This window comes from Epinephelus fuscoguttatus, linkage group LG1 (genome assembly GCF_011397635.1).
Source record: "Epinephelus fuscoguttatus linkage group LG1, E.fuscoguttatus.final_Chr_v1".
NCBI classification, from domain to species: Eukaryota; Metazoa; Chordata; class Actinopteri; order Perciformes; family Serranidae; genus Epinephelus; species Epinephelus fuscoguttatus.
This window is the reverse complement of record NC_064752.1, coordinates 11,864,344-11,888,582: the sequence shown is the minus strand read 5'-3', so window position 1 is coordinate 11,888,582 and position 24,239 is coordinate 11,864,344. Positions and strand designations below refer to the sequence as shown.

General features: G+C 42.8%; 1 protein-coding gene across 3 annotated transcripts in view; it reads right to left on the bottom strand.

Annotated features, from left to right (window-relative positions):
* igsf21a (immunoglobin superfamily, member 21a) overlaps window positions 1-24,239 on the bottom strand; it is a 358,404-nt gene that overhangs the window by 156,302 nt on the left and 177,863 nt on the right. For all 3 annotated transcript variants that reach the window (XM_049590866.1, XM_049590881.1, XM_049590875.1), the window contains one exon: window positions 1,895-2,016. In XM_049590866.1, the coding sequence (XP_049446823.1) occupies window positions 1,895-2,016 (122 nt within the window). The remainder of the gene's footprint in view (window positions 1-1,894; window positions 2,017-24,239) is intronic.

Below are 24,239 nucleotides of genomic sequence, written 5' to 3'. Positions count from 1 at the left end.
GCTGAACATTCAGACAGGGATGTCTGCAGTGGGAGGAGAGCCAGAGCAGAGGGAGCAAGAAATGAGGAGATGGGCAGACAGCTGCCAGCTGTATTGTTGAGGCCCCGGGTAAAAGAAGACAGTCCCCAGGACGCCTTAAACATGTAATCAAGCCAACCACAGCCAGATGACTCCTCGTCCTACTGCTCTCTCTTTCTCCGTCTCTTGCTCTCGCTCAGTAAAACCTGTTAATGCATACACAGTGGGGCTGTGTATGAATCATAGAGACTTGAAAGATGGGTGAGGCAAGCTGCTGCATGTTCACCTCAGTGATTATATGCCTGAGCAGGGCTGTGCTACCTGGGATATATGCATCACTGTGGCTGGAATAAAGACCAGCCCGGCCAGATGTTGGCTAAATCTTTAACACTGAACTCTTTATCCTGAGCAAAGCTGCTGATTAGAGTTCGCCGATGCCTCCTGTCCTCATGTAATAATGCACTGACCCCTTTGCCCAGTCACTCCTGTCTGGCCTGGTCTGACCAGCGGCAGATGGCTGGGAATAAAGTTGTATAGCACGGAGCAGAAGGTCATCTCGGTGTATTTACCTTACACGGCATCAAGAGGTCGTTTGATTACACAGCAAGTTTGACATATTTTGCAATTTACTAATTCGGCAAAATAAATGGAGCAAAAGCAGGTAACACATCACGAGCAGAGTTAAAGGAATGCTTCACCCCACAAATGACCGCTGACGTGTGCTTTGTGGGACTTTGGTGTTATAAAGGGATAGTTCTGATCACCAAACTGATCGAGGCGGTGGTAGATCAGCAGCTCCCATGTTCAGCAAGGTAAAATTACTGTTTTGTCAATGGAGTGTGGCTTTCAAGATAGCATGATGAAGTGTCTCTTCCAGTTCAGTTTACCAACAGAAATGGCTGTTTGTTTGGGAAGCGCTGGCATACAACTGGATAATCTCCGAGAGCTTGTTATCCCAGAAACAAATGTCCACTACTCTGAGGTCCAGTTTCTCCGAAAATACACACTCCCTGCAGTCAGACAACCGAATCACTAGAAGAAATGTTTGCATTGTAGCCTACGTTTCTGTAAATCATGGATCCATTACATCTGTACATTCATTTGTAGTGGATACGTTGAAACTTTACATTTCTTAACAATGCAGTGGCGAATGTGAGATTCGGTTTACACATGAAAACCACTGGGTTATGGTTAGAAGACAATCATGTTTTGGCTAAAACACTCATGTTTGGTGGCACAAAAGCCACTGAAAAAGAAGGCATGGGTCGGTAGAAAAAACCTGGGTTCAGTGACTCAAATGCAGCTGGAAACGCTGTGAAGGGTGTGTAAAAATATCCAGGATCAGTGGCTTAAACACAGCTCAGAAATGCCCCCAAAGGGTAGTAAAAACACCCAGGACCAGCAGCTCAGACACCACTGGGAAATGCCATGAAGGATCGGTGAATACACCAAGGATCTGTGGCTCAAACGCAGCTGAGAAAGGCAGTGAAGGATTTGTAAAAATATTTGGGATCGGTAGCTCACATGCTGCAGGGAGTGAGCATTTATGAGAAAGAGGACTTTGGAGCAATGGACGTTTGGTTTTGGGAAAACAGGCTGTCAAAGAATTGGGCTATCGGTCCAATGGGACAGTTTTCAGACTAATGGGGCTTTGCAATCTTGGACCGTTGGAACAATGGCATGGCACCACACGTGGACTCCAAAGACTTCAATTCATCAAGAATTTCCCCGTTTCTTTGTTCACTGTGGATGCATAGGAGGAAAACAATGTTTTTTCACAAGGGTGAGTTATTTATACACAAATGGTCATTTGGGTAAATATTCCTTAAAGGAAGTCAGTAGTCTTGTTTTAGAGTCAATTGATTTTGAGGCTCACCGGACGGTTGATTGGTACACGAGGTCTTCACGCCTGCGGTAGTCCTCCATGTGAGAGTAATTGGTATTAAACATAGCATCGTAGGTGAAGATTTTCTGCTTGATGGTCCCTCCATCTGTGACCTGTGAAGCAAAAAGGAGAGAGCATTAATAAGATGATTCCTCTAATGATGGATGGGACATGGCCTACCCTTTGAGCCCCTAGAGCTCCTCCTACGCATAAACTGTTGTCCCATGGCCTGGAGTGTAGATAGCACTCCTGTCTGCAATTACCTCATTGATTCATTTGCAGCCATGATAAGCTCATCCCTTATAATGTCTAAAAGCAAGGGACTGAAAAGCTGCTGACATGATAACATCAGCGAGACAGTCTCTGAGGCGTCTGACGGTATGTGTTCGTGCACATGGTTAAGTCTTAATGAAGACTGACACAGTACGGTGTTATGCATGTGTCAAGCAGTCTGCTTTCTGCAGAGGTAATGGCTTGTGACGAGATACTGCAGAGGTAGGGGGATAGGATATTCAAAACACTGGTCTCATCTTTTTTTTGTGCATGGCAGATGATGGAGTAGTTCTTTCCTTTCTAATATTCACAGGAGTGTTAAAGTCACTTAGCATTTGAATGACTGTGATTTCTCCTCTCCTCAGAAGCCACAGACAGCCATAAAGGAAAAAGGGTGACAGGATTTTAATGGAGCCACTAATGCTGCTTTGAAGAAGGAAATTGTTGGTGGGCCAGGGATCCTTCTTCCGCTTGCCAGTGAAGATGCTATCGTTCTGATCCAATCCAATCCCTTCAGTGAGGTAAACAACGTCAAAGCATTTCATGATTAGTCCGTATAATGTATAAATTACACGTCGCCTCATGAAGAGACAAAGCCAAACTGTGTATATATAAGCAAACAATTGTTCCCTGTGAGTGTGGGGTAACTCATATAACCTCTTGCCTCTGGAGAAAGCACACTGCCTGGGGCTTAGTTTGCTAAGTGGTACTGCACAGGGAGTTGACAATGCTGAAACAACCAAAAGCAAGAGCGTGGGAATAAATCACCTGTAACCAATAAGAGAGAGGCTGTTTTTTTTTCTTTCTTTTTTTTTTTTTTTTTTTTACAGATTTAGAATACCAAAAGGTCAAAATGCTTTTGCTAAAGCATTCCTCCACTTGAGCATATGATTTTATACTTTTGTGACACCATTTGGCTAAGAAAGGTTTTGGCACCCTTGTTGAGGACCTGGGAGTATTGTGGCCATCTGCTCATTTTTAATATCAGTTCACACACACAGTTCACATCATTGCTCGATGTAGACACCCGGCCGTGATGCGGCTTCGTTTCTGAGCTGCAGAACAGGGGAGAGGCAACAGGAAAGGGTCAGCCTCTAAAAGCAAAGCCATGTTTGAAAATTGTGCTTTCCAACCACCCAGACTTGTGCCACCACTGTAGTTACAGTAATGGACCTTTTAGAAACACCACCATGGGGAGTCAAGAGACATTTCTGTCTGACATGGCTCTACAACACCTTATGTGACAACGGTCTCGACAGAGCTTTAAAAGAATGCCGCCCTTAACTTTCTTGATGTATGACACCTATACAGAAAGCTGAGAGGCAGCACATTTTTACTGGATTAATAATGAGATGTCACGGACACGTAAAGTGATATACATTGCAGATTAGCACAGTGTGGGGCAAGCATTCATAAAGACAAATTAAGCAGCAAAACTGTCAATGAAATTGGAATGGTTCATTTCCAGTTACTTGCTTCTATCTTCCTCAATTTCACACAGGAACAGTGCTTGGCCAAGCACCTGTGAGACTAAATCAAAGACATTTCCATTTTACAGAGGGATTTTTCTCATTTCTATTTCCAATCTTCAAAAACCTATCCCCCTTTTTTTTCCCTGTCAGAATAATTTGCTACCACTAAGTATAAACAACACGAGTCAGACAATAAGTCAAATAATTGTTTATTGATGCTCATTATTTTCTTGCTTGTTTGGAGCAACCCAATCTTTCAGAAGCACAGCAGCTTCAAGTCAAATTTAGTTTTAGGTTTATGCATCATGAAGATGTAAGCTGCTGTTGAAATTTTAATTTTCACATTTGGAATTAGCATACCAGGGTTTGGGGGAGCTGTAATAACTACAAAACACAGAACTGAATAGGATACTCTGGAAATCATGCACATTAATCACTGCAGAAGCATTACATGAGCGTGTCTCTGCAACAGAACAGCCAACACTACATGTTGCATGCATTGTTGTGGATAACTCGTTATAAAACTAACACTTAATATTTTTTGCCATGTCAAAGTAATATACCACATTGTTAATAGGATTTTGATAAGATTATTACATGTCATGTTCATAACTTTCATGGACAGAATTTCTAGGTGCAGCCGAGTGGTGGAGGGTGTCAGGTTTGGTTCGTCCCTGCTTTTTGCGGATGATGTGGTCCTCCTAGCCCCATCAAACAGTGACCTCCAGCTCTTGCTGGGATGGTTTGCAGCCGAGTGTGAAGTGGGTGGGATGAGAATCAGCACCTCCAAATCTGAGGCCATGGTCCTCAGCCGGAAAAGGCTGGATTGCCCACTCCAGGTCGGGGGGGAGGTCCTGCCTCAGGTGGAGGAGTTTAAGTATCTCGGGATCTTATTATATCACAAGTGAGGGTAGAACGGAGCAGGAGATTGATAGGCGGATTGGGGTGGCGTCAGCAGTGATGCAGGCACTTAACCGGTCCGTTGTGGTGAAGAGGGAGCTTAGCCAGAAAGCGAAGCTCTCAATTTACCAGTCGATCTACATTCCAACCCTCACCTATAGGCACGAACTCTGGGTAGTGACCGAAAGAACGAGATCGCGAGCACAAGCGGCCGAAACGAGTTTCCTCCGCAGGGTGGCTGGGCTCAGCCTTAGAGATAGGGTGAGGAGCTCGGACATCTGGGAGGAACCCGGAGTAGAGTCGCTGCTTCTCCACATCGAGAGGAGCCAGTTGAGGTGGTTCGGGCATCTGGTAAGGATGCCTTCCGGACGCCTTCCTTGGGAGGTGTTTCGGGCATGTCCAACCAGGAGGAGACCTCACGGCCGACCCAGGACACGCTGGAGGGATTACATCGCTCGGCTGGCCTGGGAACACCTCGGGGTTCCCTCGGAAGAACTGGCAGAAGTGGCTGGGGAGAGGACTGTCTGGGCTTCTTTGCTGAGGCTGCTGCCCCCACGACCCGGACTCGGATAAGCGGAGGATGTCGAGTATGAGTACGAGTACTACACGTCAAGTAATGCATTACCACCTGAAATGACACGTTTATTTTTTTATTTTTCATTCTTCCACATAGCACCACTTCCACCAGTGTGACACCAGAAAAAATATCTGCAAAGACTCGTTTTTGTATCTTGTCCATAAACTGTATAAAAATAATGGACATAGCTACTGTGATGTCATCTACTGATTTGTGCCATTTTGAAGCCTGAAGTATCATTTTGGCCTTTGCCATCTTGGACTTTTGGAGCCAGAAATGACCATATTTTGACGAGAGGGTAGAGCTGTGGAGAACAGAGAGGTGGATCTGACAGACAGCCTGTCACTCAAAGCGACCACAATCTTAATTATGCATAACTTTACTAAAATTTCTACGGGGCAAGTTGTATAAAATTTCCACCCCCATTCAGTGCTTGTGATCGGCACATCTGGGCGATGTTGTCGAGTGTGTGTTAGCATGTTGGATATGTTTCAATCCATAGACCCTACAATGGCGGAGCAACACCAACACACTGTCCTGGTCTTATAAGCCCTGAATCCAAAAAAAAATATCGGTATAGTACCTCTGGAACCAAAAGTAACCCTTCAGACATGGTACCTAGACCCTAGGTCCGCTTAGCGTTTCCACTTCAAACAGTACTCTTTCATGTGGGTGGGGTTGTCCTCACTCACTGATCCACCCAGACAATAAAACAAAGCGATAACCATTACGTGTGAACATATGAATGGGCCAGATCTGTGCAGGAGAGCCTTCACTTGAATATAAAATATGCCCCTCCACTGGATTTGTAATGAACTGCAATAAACTGTTGTTGGTGACACACTACTCTACACTGACAGTAACACTGGAGGTGTCTTATTACTTTCAAATGAAAATAACTAGTGACATAAACAATATTACATTTTAAGAGTAACTTGCCCAACACTGGTCGCATGTGTATGTACACACTCTGCAAATCAATGGCAGCCTTTCAGCTGACCTAAAGCAGCCACTGAAGTGTTCAGCCCTCAGGCAACAGTAGCTGTGAACAACTGACTGTGCGACTTTACACAAGGCCCTGACACATTTCATCAATTTGGGGTTGACAACATTTCAGCTTGTTAGCAGGTAACAGTAATATTTAGTCTGCTCATGGATTTTAGAAAAGCACCAGCACTGGATCCTCTGAGATTTGTACTACAACTGCATCACCTCTGTTGGAGCTACATCTCTGAGTTGGCCCGAACATGATGGCCTCAAGGTAGTTGTTCAAAGTTCTCATATGGATGTTGGTCAGGTCAAGATGACACAGACCTTTCATATGACTAACCTGCTCTATGTGTTTGTGAGCTAAGCTTGACTAAATTCCAATAACCTTGGCAGCTCACTATGGCAGCTTTTCCATCATCGTAGCAAACACCTTACACACAGTGGCACCCCAAAGGAGGGGGCCATAGGGGCCCCCTGACACGATAGCTGTCCCCCTTCCGGCAAAAACAATTGAAGGCCGATTGTACTGTCTTTAAGAGGCTGTGACGTGCTCATATTTCAAGCAAAGGTGGTGCTATCATATGAAACTAGACAACCTAAGGCATCCATTGGTACCAGTCATTCTGGCACATCTTGTCAGGAAGGGAGGAAAATAACAGTCTGTATTAGGCTAGATTTTGGCGAGGGAACTACTGGCATGGCCATTTTCAAAAGGGTCTCTTAAGCTCTCACCTCAAGATATCTCAGTCAAAATCTGGTTGATGGGTACCTTTGACTCCCACCTAACTTGAGAAACTTGTTCAGAGTAAATGTTTTGTTCCTCACAATCACTATATTCATTCAAATTAAAGCTGAGTATTGATCTTAGCAAAGAAAAGGATAACAACCCAATTTGAGGAACTATGAAAAGACAGGATGGTTGTGTAACTAAGAAAGTTGACTCTGCTTCCCCAAGCACATCAGATAATTTGTATTTTTAACTGCAAAATAAGAAATCAAAGTATTCATTAAGTGATCCCTTAACTCTCCACATTGATATAGTTTTCAGCTTGCCCATATTCAGTTATGGCTTTTGAGTTTGGTTTGCCACCCAGAGGTTATGGCTCCATCTGGCCATCCCCATTATAAAAAATTTCTGAGGGCGCCCTGCTTAAACACACTTTTTTTTTTTTTTTTTTTTTGAAAAACACAAACTCTAACATAGCACAGTGTAAAGGCCCTGACACACCAAGCCGACACCGGTTGGCCTTCAGTCAAAGTCGGGCTGTCGGTAAGCGTTTGTTGCCCTAGTTCCTGTGGTGTGTCCCGCACCATCGGCACTTCGGCATCGGCGGTTTTTCGTCCAATTGAGCATATTGAATCGGCGACAGAGTTTGTCGGTGAGAGATCACTCTGATTGGCTGTTCAGGTTTTAATTCCTCGCTCCTGTAGCGAGTGAATCTGCATGTAGTGAAGCCGGGGCTAACCGGTGTTTCTTCCTCAGGCTCCACTTCACTCAGCTGCCCCACAGACCCGCTGCTTCTTCCCACTTTAACCTGAATAGCCGCAGCATGACTGGAGGGAAGCACAGCCAGTTAGCCTCCGCTAGCTTCCCAGCTAGCCCCGGCTCTCCGTTTGGATCCAACTGGAGCACCGAGCCCCGGTTTGTTATTCAGATTAAAGTGGGAAGAAGCAGCGGGTTTATCGGGAAGATGAGTGAAGTGGAGCCCGCGGAGGAAACACCGGGACCACCTGGATGTAATAGTCCGTGGAAGTGCTGCGGTGCTCGGCTGCACAGATAGGAAACCCCTCGGCTGACAGGATGTATCACTCTCTCACTCCGCTACTTTGTTTATCTCATGCATTCCTCGGACTTCCGGTTTCCCTTTTTGCGTTATTTCCTGTCAGACGCAGAATGTACGTGCTACTTCGCCGTTGGATGTAGTCTTTGTAGAGTGTTCAAATGCAACTGACAGGGCGACGTGAGGTGACGCAGACGGTGCAACAGTTGGCTTTTGTTGCTGCTAGTTCTTTGATGCTGTAGGTAATTTCCAGTGTTGGGGGTAACACGTTACAAAATTAACACATTACAATAATATATTACTTTTTAGCAGTAACAAAGTAATATCACATTAGCAACAGAATTTCAGGTAGTATTGTTACATTTACCACCCAAAATAAACTGTTAATTGTTTTAATTTTTCATTCGCTATGTGAATTTCAAAATAAATGTGTATCTTTAAGATGGCGATATGGATCGATGTTTTCATTTTGCATCGATATAATCGGATTGTTAATCAATGAATCGATGTATCAATGTGGATCGATGTATCCTTACACCCCTAGTCACTACCTTATTTTTACAGTCTAAGATCACTACAGATTACATCATAGAAGGGTGCCTGTGATCGGCACAGCTGGGCCATGTTGTACTGTACTTTGTGCTATCATGCTCAGTGTGTTTCCATTAATATAATGTCTACAATGTATCCCGTTCTGCTTTTGCGTCCTAAGCCTGCCTGATATCAGCGAGAATAAGGAGCTGGCCTCCGGTTCTTTTTTTCGTCCTGTGATCAGCACATCTGGCCTGGGTAATGTTAGAATATGCCAAGTGTGTTTCCATTCACATCCCCTACAACTGCAGAGCAACACCGGCACACAGTCCTATTCTTAAGCATAACTCTCCAGTGCTGCTGTAGCTGACCAGCACACCAGGAACCAGCAGGTGGGTCTTCCAGCTCCTGTGTATTAATTTGCGATCGTCATAGTGACTGACTCACACGCCATTCTGTTTGTTTTGCTGACCTTATCATTTGTTTATTGTGTTTCATATCATAGGCTCATAAATATTTATCCATATCTCATAATTATCAGACGTTGATCCTCCGCCTGACCCTCGCTGTGTTCTAGGCTATTTAATTGTTCTGTATCATCACACTATTATTAATATAAGCAGTGGATTTCAATACAAAGTGGTGACCACTGTATGTGAATGTATGAATGGGTCAGACCTGTGCGGCACTGGATTCGAAACAAACTGTAATAAAGTGGAGCTTCTGTGCTTTGATTACCTGCTGTGAAGCAACATGACCCTCATCCAGTAACTTATTACTCTACACAAAGAGGAGCATTGTAAAGTACCTTATTACTTTCAAATGAAGGTAACTAGTCATATATAATATACATTTTGAGAGCAACTTGCCCAGCACTGCTAATTTCCAGGAAAGATCCTTATATTCTTTTTATATGCTTTTCCAGTGTTGGAAATACAGCTGGGTAGTTGGTGCGAGCAGCAATAAGCTTAGCTAGCAGAGCTGAAAAAGACAAAGCATTCTACAGACAGAAACTCAAACATCATTACCACAATCCAGAAGAAAAAGACATCAAAGTGTCTAATTGCCAAGTGATCTCCTAGAAGTGCTGTGGAAAAACACCACAGCAATGAAGAAGAACTGGGAAAGATACAAGAGCGTGTGTGTTATTTCTTCAAGGGTTAGATATTTAGGTTAATGTTACTTTAATTATTATTTCCGATCAAATAAAGACATGTGACATTCATTATCAGTATTTGAAAGTCATTTATTTCCCATCTAAGCAACTGACAATCACAGAGAACTCACCTTGCTTTTATGGCGTAAGGGAAAAAAAGACATCACTATGCTTATTTGCACAGACGAACAAATGCATCTACTTTACACAGCGGTTTGCAAATCCCCTCTATGAAGCTCACTTCCTCTCTATCCAAACACATTGCAGTTGACTCTGGAGTTACAAAGCTTCATAAGCAGATGCAGAAATGCTCTGCTGGCCCTGAAGTACTGAGGTGAGTTGGAGACATTTTCTAGCCGTCTTCTCTTTCACAGTCCATCTAATCCAACAAGCATTACAATTGCTTCCATCCTCTCCCTGAAAAACCTGCTGGATAATATAGGTGTCAGATTTCAGGTTGTCTGGAAGCCATAAGGAGCAGAGAGGAGATTTCTGTCTCAGACAGGTCATCTCTGTGGCATCCTCTCTTTATCTATCCTTCCTTAATGATTTCACCTCTTAATTAAGAGTGACCCGTAAACCCCAGTGTAATAAATCTGAAAGAATCTGCACATCAGTAGATGTCTCCCTATCCCCACAAGGGGACCTGTTTGTGGCATAAATGACTGACTATGGATGGAATAGAAAAGGGAGAGATGGGGAGGGGAAAAAGAGAGCCAAACTGTGCCAAAACGGCTGTACAAGAGGGAGGGCAAGAGGGAGATGAATACTCTTTGATTGCAGGAAAGCACCGTTGGGGAAGCAAAGCTACAACTGCTTTGTTGAATCCAGGCCATGCAATGCATATGAGGCACAGAGGCACCAAACCTCTCCAACACTCGGCCATCTGGAGATATGAAAAGACAGGCTTGGGTGGTAGAGAGCGAGCTACCCCTCCCTTGTCTGCATTGTGGCAGATAGTGGGTACTGGCTCAAGGAATAGCCAGCAGGCAAAAGAGGAGTCCACGACAGGTAGCTGACAATGGGGTGAGTTTGAAGGTGCTCAAAACAGGGTCCCTGTGCATCTCCTGAGACGTGATAATGCCAAGATCCCTCCAGACGGAGGGGGCCCTGTATCCTCGCTGGCCAGCCAGCTGAGCTGACTCTCTAATGATGCTGCCTATTATTGGGGTCAGATTAGGACTGGGTCTTAGGGGTTAACCAAAGCCCTCCTCCCTCTGCCTGTCTGGGCTGGGCCTATTTATAGGCTGCAGCTGCATCAGCAGCCACTGGAGGAAATTCAGCAAACACACTGCAGGCCAACTGTGAGCGATTCAACCTGAATCCTGCTTCATAATTTCAGGCAGCAGTCAGAGAATCACTAGAGCAAGTCTTTTTATAGTATTGTTCAAGCTGGTTAGGAAGAGAGATGAAATGTGAAATGCATGGCATTTCTAAAGATATTCTAATCTCCATGTACAAAGATATGGAGGACCTCATGGAGTTAATGTTATGTTAAGATAGGGCTGAGTAATAACTGTGTTCTCCACGTGGTGTCCTCTGAGTAGATGATAATGGGTTTTAAAGACACGTTCATTCATATTTTACTAGCATTTCTTTGTGATCTGAATCTACAAGTCTAACACTTCCATAAGATGAACAGCAGCATGGCTCAAATAATATCCTAATGAGATTTATTCCCATTCAGTGGCTCATTTAAAGACTTAGACAAGCAGCAACAAAAGAGATGATCAGAGCATTGTCATGAACCGGCTTGGCACTTTCCTTCATATCCTTGCTAATTTGCCTAATATTATTATCTTACAAAGTGTCTTTTTGAAACAGGGCAGCAGCATTGGGAGACATTGTCTTACTTGCAAAATTGGTATAATTGCTGTATGCATGAACAAAATTAATACAGAATCCAGGCATCACTTCTCGGAGTAGGAAAGGACGTGCAAGACCTTTTGTTCATACTTGAAATCAAGTTAGTTTTACGTCTAATATTTATTAAAGCTGTGGTAGGAGTCTGGAAAAGGCAAAAGGATGGCACAGTGTGAAAATATACCCTCCTCCTGCAGCTCACCCCTCTTTGTCCTATACCCCTCCCACCAGACGACCAGGGCGTATGCACGTGCTTCATACAGTCACCCAGAGTTTCCCTTACGTGGATTTATTTAATCGGATTTCATTGTACAGTTGCCGCGCTCTCCCTCTGTCTGTTTATCAGACCACAAACAAGAATTAGCAAGCTAACATTTGCAACCCCGCTGTCCCTTCATCTCGATCCTGCTGCTGTGGACTGCTGCCCCATGAGGAGGGTTAGCAGCAGCTCTAGAGAAGGATCTTCAGTTGGTGGCTGTTGCAGTTCAAATATGGCCAGCACAAATCCCCACAGCGCCAGGTGTCAAAGCGGGCTGGTGGCCAGTGGCAGCACCAGGTCTAACCTGTGTAATGGCAGCAGCAGAAAGTTTGCTGATCAGATAAGGAGTTAGGGCTGTCCAGTCCCTTGGAGCTGGTGTTTGCTCTGGCTAGATTTGTCTGTAGTGCGGGGAGTGAGGCGGAGGACACACTCTGATTTGAGGCTCTAGCTAATGTTAGCTACACAAATGAATGAGTAGCAAGATTTTTGCTCTATCTCTAAAACGCTTTGCCAACGACAAGCATTTCATTTTTTGTCAAACTGTCTTTTAAGCCCCGTTTCCACCCAACACTTTCGGTATGGTACCTTTGGAACCAAAAGTAACCCCTCAGACATGGTACCTAGACCCTAGCATATCCATACTGCAAACAGTACTCTCGTCGTCACTCACTGCTCCGTCCAGCACTCACTGTATTTCCTCATTACTGGTGACACAGATGGAAGTCTGCACCTCGCTTACTGTCCAAAGAATGAGGCTGCACGCCGACATTTTCAAAACAAAATAAAGCAGGCTGCAGTGAGAGTCTCTCTCCATTGTGCATTGAGTCCTTACCAGGCAAGCTCAGGGTTTAGTGTTGCCGGAGCCCACAGGAACTACGCTTCACGACACTTTTTTTTTTCTCCGGGTGAGGATTAAAATGTATGCAGTTCACAGAAACTGTTCAAAATTAATATATATAAACCACTGAAGATCCACTCATTACTAAAAGTGTATGTCATACAAAAACTAAAGTAATAGTCAAACTGAACTGTACGGTACTGCTCGGTGGAAACTGGGCTTTAGACTCTTCTTTTTTTGGGTTGCTTTGCAGTGAAGGCAGTTGTTGCCAATGCTGGAATAGCAACTTTCTCTGCTATTAAATCATGATTTCACTAAAGGGACGTGCATGAGCATGAGCATTTGTAGAACAGCCAATAGGAACACCCTCTTGTTGAAATGACAAGTGATTTGCCAGAGTCTCCTGTCACGGGCTAGATTATCTAAAGCCTGAAAACAGAGCCAAGAGGAGGTGCAGAAGTCTAGTTCTCTCTTAGACCACTTGAATTACAATATGCTCAAAGTTTATTATGGGGTTTTTGCCCATCGACGCCCAAAATGAAACTGCTTACGCCAGCTTTAATGTCTTTCATTTCTGATGTTTTTTCATCACAGACTAGTTTGTGAATTTCAAAGCCTTGTGAGGACCTTGTTAAAAACCAAATGATGCATTGGATGCTCATCCTGCAAACAAAAGCTGTTCAATATCTTGATGAATTTATAGACGGTAGAATAAAACATAAGCAAAGAAAACACAAAATATTTAGAAAATAAATAAAAAGATGATTGACATTATGTGGCGAAGCACGAGGTCTTTCCGTTCCATTACATTCAGAGACACATGTTATCTCTCTGAGCCTTTGAGCTACTGTAACAAACAGGCAGACAACAGCAATGCACACTGGGAGACGTGCAGTATGTGAGGTAAGGGAGTGCTAAGGTACAACAATAACACACCATGCCCCAGTGAGGTAAGAGATGAAATTCGCTGTCATTGTTTTTATGGAGCACAAAGCATTATATACTGGGGACAATACAGAAGAAAGTGTTGCAAAGTGTTGTAGCTAAAAAAAAAAAAAAAAAAAGGTGTAATAAACGGAACAAAATACGATGCAGCAGGATAAGAGTGCATCGTGTATTAACTTTATTAGTCTGCAGCACTTAGAGCTGCCAAGTGTAACTAGGGGGAACGCTGAGGTGTTGATATGGCATGCCTGCTGACTGAGGAGGTCCAGAAGTGATGGTTGTGTCTGTGGATGTGCTGTGTAATGTTGATCTTCATTCAGTAAGCAGATCCAGCAGCAGTGGTGGCCCTGCCTCTTAACCTGTGCGTTTACAGCTCTGCATGCTGTGCCCCCCCACTGGCTGCTGAGTGACAGAGGACTTGGTTAAAGGGATTTCATGCTTCAAATGACAGGCTCCTCTCCTCCCTCTGTCTGTCACTACTCCCAGTGGGGGACTGCAGCTAATTCAGGCTGGTAGCTAACCGATGGTGCAAACATGTACAGTACCTTTGATGCTCAGATTTACTCATCATGCAATGCCAATGACAATTTAGACAGATGCTGAGTGTGCAGGAAAAGTGAGTTCAGCAACACCTGAGCAAAAAAACTGGTTAAAACTTGACAGGAATTCAACAGGCTTCAACACATTCAGTGTGATTCTGGGAGATTTATTATTAAACTCGCCAAGATGGTTCATGGCAATGTTATGATCATCTCTTTTGTTACTTTGTGTGAAACATAATGCAAATTTGTGGCTGTTATTGAGTCCTCAAAATGACTTTTCTTTTCTCTGTAACAGCAAACACATTGCAGTGACTTTTAATGCACCAATTTATGGTGGAAATGTCTTTATGTATTAAGAGGGAAACACAACATTTACGCAGCAGGTGACAATTCAAAGGATTGAAATATTATGGAGTATAATGCAATAAGGCTCTCAGGCATTCTGTGTCGGGCCGGCAGTAGCTCAGCCCATAGGGACTTGGGTTGGGAACCTGAGGGTTGCCAGCTCAAGTCCCTGTCCAGACCAATTATGGTGCATGGACTGGTAGCAATAGAGATGCCAATTCACCTCCTGGGCACTGCTAAAGTACCCCTGAGCAAGGCACCAAACCCCCAACTGCTCGGGTGCCTGTCCACAAACAGCCTCCTCACTCTGACATCTCTCCATTTAATGCATGCACAGGTCCTGTCAACACATTGTCACTCTGACCTTGTCACATATTGATGTGCTTGGTCATGGACTTTCCACTTCCACATACAGTACAGGCCAAAAGTTTGGACACACCTTCTCATTCAATGCGTTTTCTTTATTTTCATGACTATTTACATTGTAGATTCTCACTGAAGGCATCAAAACTATGAATGAAAACATGTGGAGTTATGTACTTAACAAAAAAAGGTGAAATAACTGAAAACATGTTTTATATTCTAGTTTCTTCAAAATAGCCACCCTTTGCTCTGATTACTGCTTTGCACACTCTTGGCATTCTCTCCATGAGCTTCAAGAGGTAGTCACCTGAAATGGTTTTCCAACAGTCTTGAAGGAGTTCCCAGAGGTGTTTAGCACTTGTTGGCCCCTTTGCCTTCACTCTGCGGTCCAGCTCACCCCAAACCATCTCGATTGGGTTCAGGTCCGGTGACTGTGGAGGCCAGGTCATCTGCCGCAGCACTCCATCACTCTCCTTCTTGGTCAAATAGCCCTTACACAGCCTGGAGGTGTGTTTGGGGTCATTGTCCTGTTGAAAAATAAATGATGGTCCAACTAAACGCAAACCGGATGGGATGGCATGTCGCTGCAGGATGCTGTGGTAGCCATGCTGGTTCAGTGTGCCTTCAATTTTGAATAAATCCCCAACAGTGTCACCAGCAAAACACCCCCACACCATCACACCTCCTCCTCCATGCTTCACAGTGGGAACCAGGCATGTGGAATCCATCCGTTCACCTTTTCTGCGTCTCACAAAGACACTTGGAACCAAAGATCTCAAATTTGGACTCATCAGACCAAAGCACAGATTTCCACTGGTCTAATGTCCATTCCTTGTGTTTCTTGGCCCAAACAAATCTCTTCTGCTTGTTGCCTCTCCTTATCAGTGGTTTCCTAGCAGCTATTTGACCATGAAGGCCTGATTCGCGCAGTCTCCTCTTAACAGTTGTTCTAGAGATGGGTCTGCTGCTAGAACTCTGTGTGGCATTCATCTGGTCTCTGATCTGAGCTGCTGTTAACTTGCGATTTCTGAGGCTGGTGACTCGGATGAACTTATCCTCAGAAGCAGAGGTGACTCTTGGTCTTCCTTTCCTGTGTCGGTCCTCATGTGTGCCAGTTTCGTTGTAGCGCTTAATGGTTTTTGCGACTCCACTTGGGGACACATTTAAAGTTTTTGCAATTTTCCGGACTGACTGACCTTCATTTCTTAAAGTAATGATGGCCACTGGTTTTTCTTTAGTTAGCTGATTGGTTCTTGCCATAATATGAATTTTAACAGTTGTCCAATAGGGCTGTCGGCTGTGTATTAACCTGACTTCTGCACAACACAACTGATGGTCCCAACCCCATTGATAAAGCAAGAAATTCCACTAATTAACCCTGATAAGGCACACCTGTGAAGTGGAAACCATTTCAGGTGACTACCTCTTGAAGCTCATGGAGAGAATGCCAAGAGTGTGCAAAGCAGTAATCAGAGCAAAGGGTGGCTGTTTTGAAGAAACTAGAATATAAAACATGTTTTCAGTTATTTCACCTTTTTTTGTTAAGTACATAACTCCACATGTGTTCATTCATAGTTTTGATGCCTTCAGTGAGAATCTACAATGTAAATAGTCATGAAAATAAAGAAAACGCATTGAATGAGAAGGTGTGTCCAAACTTTTGGCCTGTACTGTATGACGTGCAAGGTACCCTGGGTGCATTGGTTGTTGACGTTCTGGGACACAGTGTCAACTTCTGTTACATGCAATGTCTTCTTCCAAAATACACTTCTGTTTTCACAGGAAATTGACTGTTTACATACAGTATCTTTCAAAATAAAAGCACTATGTTTATACAACACTGCAAATTGCCATTTTTTTTCCTTCAACAACTAATGCATGTGGTTAGGTTTAAGAAAAAAGAACAGGGTTTGGCTTTATAATCTTACAGGCCATGAACACTGCTCTCTCGGGCGAAAGCCTGTGTTTGCTGGGACCATCCACAAACCCTCCTGCCCACCCGTCGGACTTTTGCCGCCTTAACTTTCTACGTGTCCTGCTGTGTTCCTCCCTGATGCCGCCAGGCGCCGTTAAACTATAACGACAACCATCCCCGTATCATGCTGTCGTTAAAGTAGCCCTTTTTTGTTGGTTTCTGACGCTGCAAATCACTGCCCAAGTGCTGGATTTCAACGACTTCACCAGGCTCATCCTGATTGCGCATGTGTGTGTATTTCAGACCTATGTATATGACAGCAGTGAAAAAATTAAATTTGAATAAAGTATCTTCTTCTTTCAAATATTTATCATCCTGTTTAGGGAATAATCATTTTTAAAATTTGCATGCGGCACCTATTCACATCAATGATTAATCAATTTATTCTTTATTATCATTTCTGTGATTATGTTGGGCATTTCAACACGGGGGACGATGGGGATTGAATATCTTTCCAAGCCAGCCTCTAGTGGCCATTCGAAGAACTGCCAGCCTCGGAGGCTGCTGCTTGTGGAAAACTGAAACTAACTGAAAACACCTGTAATAAGGCATAAATCTCAGCATTGTGTGGATGATAACCTCCAGGTAAAGTGCAGCTCACAGCCACTTCCTGCAGCGTTTGAGTGGGAGGCACACACAGGAAGGTATACCTGTCAGAACACATCTAGTTGACGGAGCCAGATGAAGCTACAGCCTCTCACGTGTTAGCAAGAAATGGCGAAGTCAAGCCTAGTTGCGATATTGGGTTAAGAAGACAGGACTCATCCTAGAGAATTAGATCTGTTAGTCATTTGTGTACCATTGACTAGATAGTGATGGACAACAGTGATTGTATATATGTATATATATATATATATATATATTTTTTTTTTTAATCAAAATACTATGGACAGTTATGTTGACCTGTTTGACCATCAACCATTCACTTTAATTTTCAATCAGACTAACGATCAGTTGTCAGATTTTCTGAAAGAGCTCCTCTCTGTGTGACATAGAGAATCTAATTTTTTCTAAATATAAAACATTTATTAATTCCTACAGCCACATATCAAATGTTGGGAGCTTCTTAGATTTCAAAATTGTACTCAAGACGGTCTTACAACATGGTTTAGCCCCCAGTTATATAGCTGAGCTTCTGACTACCTTTGCTGACCTGAAAACCTCAAGCCTACCCTTGTTATTCGCCCCTAGATTGAGGATGATAACTAGAGGTGACCGGGCTATTGCCATCAAGGCTCTGAAGCTCTGGTATTTTCTGCCTGAGGGGGTCAGCCTGGCTAGCACATTATCTGTTTTTAAATCATTGCTTAAAACATGATTTCATAGGACAGTTTTCCTTTTTACTGCCTGATTTGTAACTTTTGTGTTTTATTTCCTTTTGTTCTATTTTTGCCTCTGAACACTATTTTTCTTTGCTCTAAACATTTTTTCAAATATTGAACTGCCTTATTTTTATGCACTTTGTGAAGCACTTTGTAACCTTGTTGAGATAACTGCTATACAAATACATCTTATTATTATTATTCCTAAAATGTATCGTCGTACTCAAGTTTTGTCAGTCAGCGTAAAAAAATTCTTAATCGTATGGCATTAATATGGCACTTCATAGTCCAGTGCGTCTATGCAGGGGTCTTCAGTATGACAGGTCTGCAGTACCCTCGTCTATAAGCACACACAGGGTACAGAGGGACATCATTATAACAGCAGACATTTTCACTGGCCCGTTATTGGTGTCACATGCTTGCGCTCTGCTGTCAGGCATTTTCATTCCAATATTACACAGTCCAAACAGGTTGTGATTGGCTGCTGCTGGAACTGCCAGATTACATACAAGGATTAGAGCTGGGCTTCATGAAAACTGTGCCACCAACAGGAACAGACCAGCTGCATTCAGCTGCACCCTGGAGGTAGCAGGGTGAGGGTCAGGCGCAGCCGGGGTATAAATTCAGGCAGTTAAGCGTTATGCAAGCGTGTTATCTAAAGCCATCTGAGACAAGGCCATCCAGAGATGGTTATTATGGCTGTCATTCTGATGAAGACAGGCTGTCTGTGGGCTGACAGTGAGGAGGTGATGAGATCAAAGCAGGTCAGGCTTGTTGGAGACTGCTGATTTACAGTGTACTGGTTATTATATAGTTTCTATATATAGCAGAGCTACATAGCCTGGGCGAGATTAAAGCAAACAAAAGTACCAAAAAAAAAAAAAAAAAAAAAAGAAGAAGAAGATGGAAAATGTTCATTTTTTCTGAATGAAACTGAAGTGGTGCTAGAGTTTAGAAACACGTATGTGACTGCGATGGCTCTGGTTCATATTTCAAGAGTGGCTTGGAAAATCAGGGCAAGGAATCACTCATCTACCTCAACAATTACCGCTGAGATGCCCTTAAGCAAAGCTCTTCTAACCAAATTGCTCAGTGAAGCTGATTAGCTAACAATAGAAAACGGCTCTGTGCAGCTCTCTGTAAATGCTAACCATTTCAGAAGCACCACGGATGGCACAGCTGAAAAAGGGCTATGCATGCACAGGAAATGCCCCCCGCTGATAAATAGAGAGGAAGCATTTGTGCCACAACTCTACAACCACGGCTATGTGTACTCTAAGAGAAGGGTATTTACTTGTTATCGTGCAAAATGTTCTGAAAAACAACACATATGAAAGAGAACTAAGAGGTAAGATAACACACCTTCACACACAACCAAACAGCACAATAGCAGGTATTGAAACTAAACAGAGCATCCAATTATTGCAAAGCTTGCAAAGGCACAAGTGCGAGGTACAAGGATTGCATAACTTCAGCAATTAGTGGCGCATTATGTAATACAGTGACTCCAACTCCATATCACAGAGTTCCATCAAGGACGGGCAGGTAATGAGATGCAGCACCGGGGGAAGAACATCATTGTGGGCACTTGTCCTTAATCTGTTTGATCAATGTGCATTAAGTGACTCCACGTTCACGCCTTCCTTTGACAATGTCTTTATTAGACAGCTGGCAGGCAGAGCAAGTACTGTAGGACACAGAAGGAGAAGTGAGGAGAAACTTGGAGTTGCATCGATGAGAGAAAAATACAAGTATTGAAATACGAGTATTAAAAAACTCCATTTCCTTTAGTCCTTGTATGAGCTCTTGAAAATTAATACATTTGTTAATAAGTAAAACAGAGATATATTTTAGTAATCTGTTCTGACATTGACCCCTAATAAATGCAGACACTTTGATGCATAATTTTTAAACAAATTACAGAGGACCTATTATGCTTTACTTATTTTCTGTCACAAATACAATGTTCATATTAAACGTGACCAAAGTTTCAAATAATGAAGTAAATTTATGTGAAAGTAATCCCCATGAGCAACAGCCTCAGGCTTCAGACCGCTCTGAATACCCTGTTTCCAACAGTTCTTTCTACTTTGATCTATCATGATGGATTTCTTTATATGGTCATCTGCTCCATCTGCTCATCTGCTAATGGCACGCTGCTCCAAGTGTTTTCATTACATAGTCTACACTGCTACATGACGCTACATGCTAACACCAGGGAAACATGTAAACTTGGTTAATCCTGCTGGAATATGTTCAGTTAGAGTCATGTTGCTGCCCGTGCACTCTGAAGCGACTACCTGTGAAAAACTTTTCTGAATGTTGAAACTCCAGACAGGCAAAACGAAAATCATCATCTGTTGTGTGGACATACAAGAGAATAAATCACATGCAAAGAGTGCAAGATCTGTGTCTGCGCCACGAAGCAACACAACTAAAGTGTTGAACCAACTGAAAAAACTACTCATTCTACAGCACAATGAATGCATGAAGGCCAGATTCCCATTAATTCCCATCCTTTTCCAGCATCAACTCAGGCATTTATAACAGCGCCGTCACGGTACTCTGATGTGCACAACAATTATACACGGTGTTACGTATCCATGGAAGATGCACTACATTCAGGTGAAGAGGAACCTTAGAAGTCTTATTTTGATGCTAACATTTGTACATTAGCAGGACTGCAGCACAACATGGAAGTAAAAGCAGTGCTCTGTTTATTTGAATGTGAAAAAATTTGCAATTAAAATATTTTGTCCCTAAAACAGTGAATCATCTTGAATCTTGAATAACTGTAATCTTGGTATTGTTCAAAATAATCATAATTATTATTTTGGCCATAATCTTGCAGCCCTCTGTTTGGTTGTATTTACAAGCTTTTATTGATGATTTTTAACAGGAGAGAGCACAGCTACACAATTATTCCCCAGCTGCCAGTACACTGCTACATGTAGCGACACGCTGACGTCAAGGAAACATGGAAACTTGGTTGCTGGTGTTAATTTCTCCATGATTTTGGATCGTATTCCTACTGGAACATGTTCAGTTGTGTTTAGAAGATAACGTTGATGATTTTTAAGTAGAGAAAGTGTTGCTATACGGAGTCACATCCCGGCTGCAAGTTCACTGCTACTTGTAACTACATGCTAACGCCAGGGATCCACTTAATCTTGGCTGTCGATGTTAATTTCTCCCCAGTTTGGATCGTATACCTGCTGGAACATGTCTGGTCTGGTTGTATTTAAAAGATTATATTCATTATTTTACTGAGATAAAGTGTCACTATACACAGTCACTCCCTGGCTGCAAGTTCCCTGCTACATGTAGCTACATGCTAACGTCAGGAAAACATGGAAACTTGGTTGCTGATGTGTATTTTCTCCATGATTTTGGATTGTGTTTGGTTGTGTTTAGAAGATAATGTTGATGATTTTTAAGGAGAGAAAGTGTTGCTATACAGAGTCACATCCCGGCTGCAAGTTCACTGCTACATGTTGCTACATGCTAACGTCTTGGATCCACTTAATCTTGGTTGCTGATGTTGTAAATTTCTCCCGAATTTGGATTGTATACCCGCTGGAACATGTCTGGTTGTGGTTAAAAGATTAAGTTGTTTTTCTGAGATAAAGTGTCACTATACACAGTCACTCCCTGGCTGCAAGTTCCCTGCTACATGTAGCTATATGCTAATGTCAGGGATACATGTAATCTTGGTTGCTAATGTTGTTAATTTTTAAGGGTTGCTTTGTATTACCACCTGGTGGTTAACATTTCTGTTGTTTGGGGGCGCCCAGTGGCTTACTGGGTAGAGCAGGCATCCCATGTACAAAGGCAATGTCTTTGCTGCAGCAGCCGCAGGTCATCTCTGTTGTTGGTTATGAAAACATTTCTAAACATAGCACATCTTACCACTTTGCATTTTCCTCCAAATCCCTGTCCATTCCCACTCATCACCATTTAATGAAGTCACCTTAAATAAATGCACAAAATTTATTTTTTTGTGAAAATGATGCACAGATGTGAACACTGTCAACAGACACCAAAATACTTGTAAGTCCCAATTCAATCAGAGTTTATGGTATCTAATGGAACACATGTGACTCTGGTTGTACAACTATAAAGATTTTATTTTATTTCACATGTGGTTTGTTCCATTCATTACGTTTACAGGCCTCTCCCCCCTCTCTGAGCTGCTGTTTTTGCTGTCTGAATCACTGTGTTTTGCCCATCTGACCTCCAGGCTACTGCAGCCTCACTTCACCCTGAGCCACTTTGTACCCAGAACTGTACTCGCATGTTGCTTGATATGCAAATTAAAAGAATTCAAACAAATGAGCATGACGAGTCTCAACACTGATAACATACTGTGTCAAAGTCCATATAACTTATAAGCCTGAAATGCAAACTGTGTGGCAGCATGTAATTAAGTGGCTGCATATGTGAGTCGTGGATGTTAAATGTGGGGATGATGGGAGCTTGAGGTTTAGAGAAGTGGAATGAGTAACGCTGTCCTCTGTCTTAACAACTTACATTGAAATGAAGCTGTGCAACACATAATTGCTGAGTGGAACTTGTCAGTGGTCATCAGTAACTCCAGCAGCAGCGACTACACAGTGATGGTGTATGTGTGTTAACTCTCTTCGCCACAAATCCTCCAGGCAATTTCGTCTACACGTCAGCGCGTTAACGGTCAACAAGCTGGTTACAAGATTGCTGCTGTGCTGCTTATGACGTGAGCGATCTGTTAAAACCGCAAATAAGAAATATGCCACCACAACTGTGACTGGTCACCAGCTTGTTAAAGGACACAGAGAGAAGTAGTTGTTTTATTATCTAACTAATGACGCAGTTTTGTTCACCGAACCTGTGTCCGACAACACTTTCGCCATTTCCTTCTTTACATCACAGATGGGTTTTAGCTCACAAGGGCACACAAGTTGGAAAACAGATGGTCTTAAAAGGCATCAGGGCCACTGTGGACATAACGAGTCTGCATATGTTTGCAGCTTCACAGTTCTTTTCCTCCTCCCCTCCTTTTTTTTTTATTCCTTATCCTCCAGATTACTGTAGCCACCATCTGCATCTGCTGGTTGATGGATATATGGGGAGTATTATTCAACGCATAAATCATAAAGCAGGTCGTGAGCACACAACAGAATGCTGAATTTGGCAGAATGCTAGAATAGACAAAAGGTTTTTGTTTTCTTCATAAATTTTATGAGTGAGTTTATTATGATAAAGCATTTTCCGTCTTCATACTGTGAGAAAATTTATCACTGGAACAGTCCTCTGACAGAAATTGGTTGAAAGCAGAAATTCACATGGGGATTACTGCAGGACAAATTTAAAAGGTTAAAGCAAGATCCTGCTGAATGATTGATTTCACCTGCAAAAACACTGGATTCCACACAGTTAATGACGGCGCTGCTTTCTGTGTGGAGAAGCACTTTGGAAATTTAATTGAATGTTGTCTCACATATGGGTCATTCTTCAGCTATGGTCCATTTTGGTCTGGACCCTTTTAGAGAAACTAACACATATTTAGAGAAACTTATTGGTACAATAATATAACACTGGCATTGTCATTTATTACGCTATAATAACACACAAAGTGATGGAAAATACTGTTGTGAAAAAGGCACTTTTTTCCTTAAATCTCAGGATGTGTTAGCGCACTACTATCTATTTTAATGCAAGCATTAAATATTCTCTTGTAATTCCTATAAGGCATACGCATAGTAAATTCAAAGCTGTTCTTGTTCCATTTTTAGTAAACGTACATGCACGGTTTTTGAAAGTTGACGCTGACAAGTTTTTCCGCGACAATCAGAATCACTGTCAGTTTTTTGGGGGGCTGGAGAACACAAGGGGGGCATACCATAAAGCCCTGCCTACCCAAATTCAAAGTAGATTGCAATATCACAGAAATTATGGTTCCACGTGTTTTTGTGAGGTTTTGTCCAGGCACTTTCCAAAAACAGGGTAAAACAATGACTATGAGTGAAACATGAATCAACAAACACAGAAACGTTTATTTAGGACCATACTGTATATAAAAATACTTACAGAAAACCTACATTGATAAGAAAGGCTGTATTCCCTTAAAACAGGGGTGTGCAACCTGTGGCTGCAGAGCCGCACATGGACCCTCTCAATTCGCTCCCTGTGGCTTTGACATAAAATTATATGGAAATGAGTAACGTT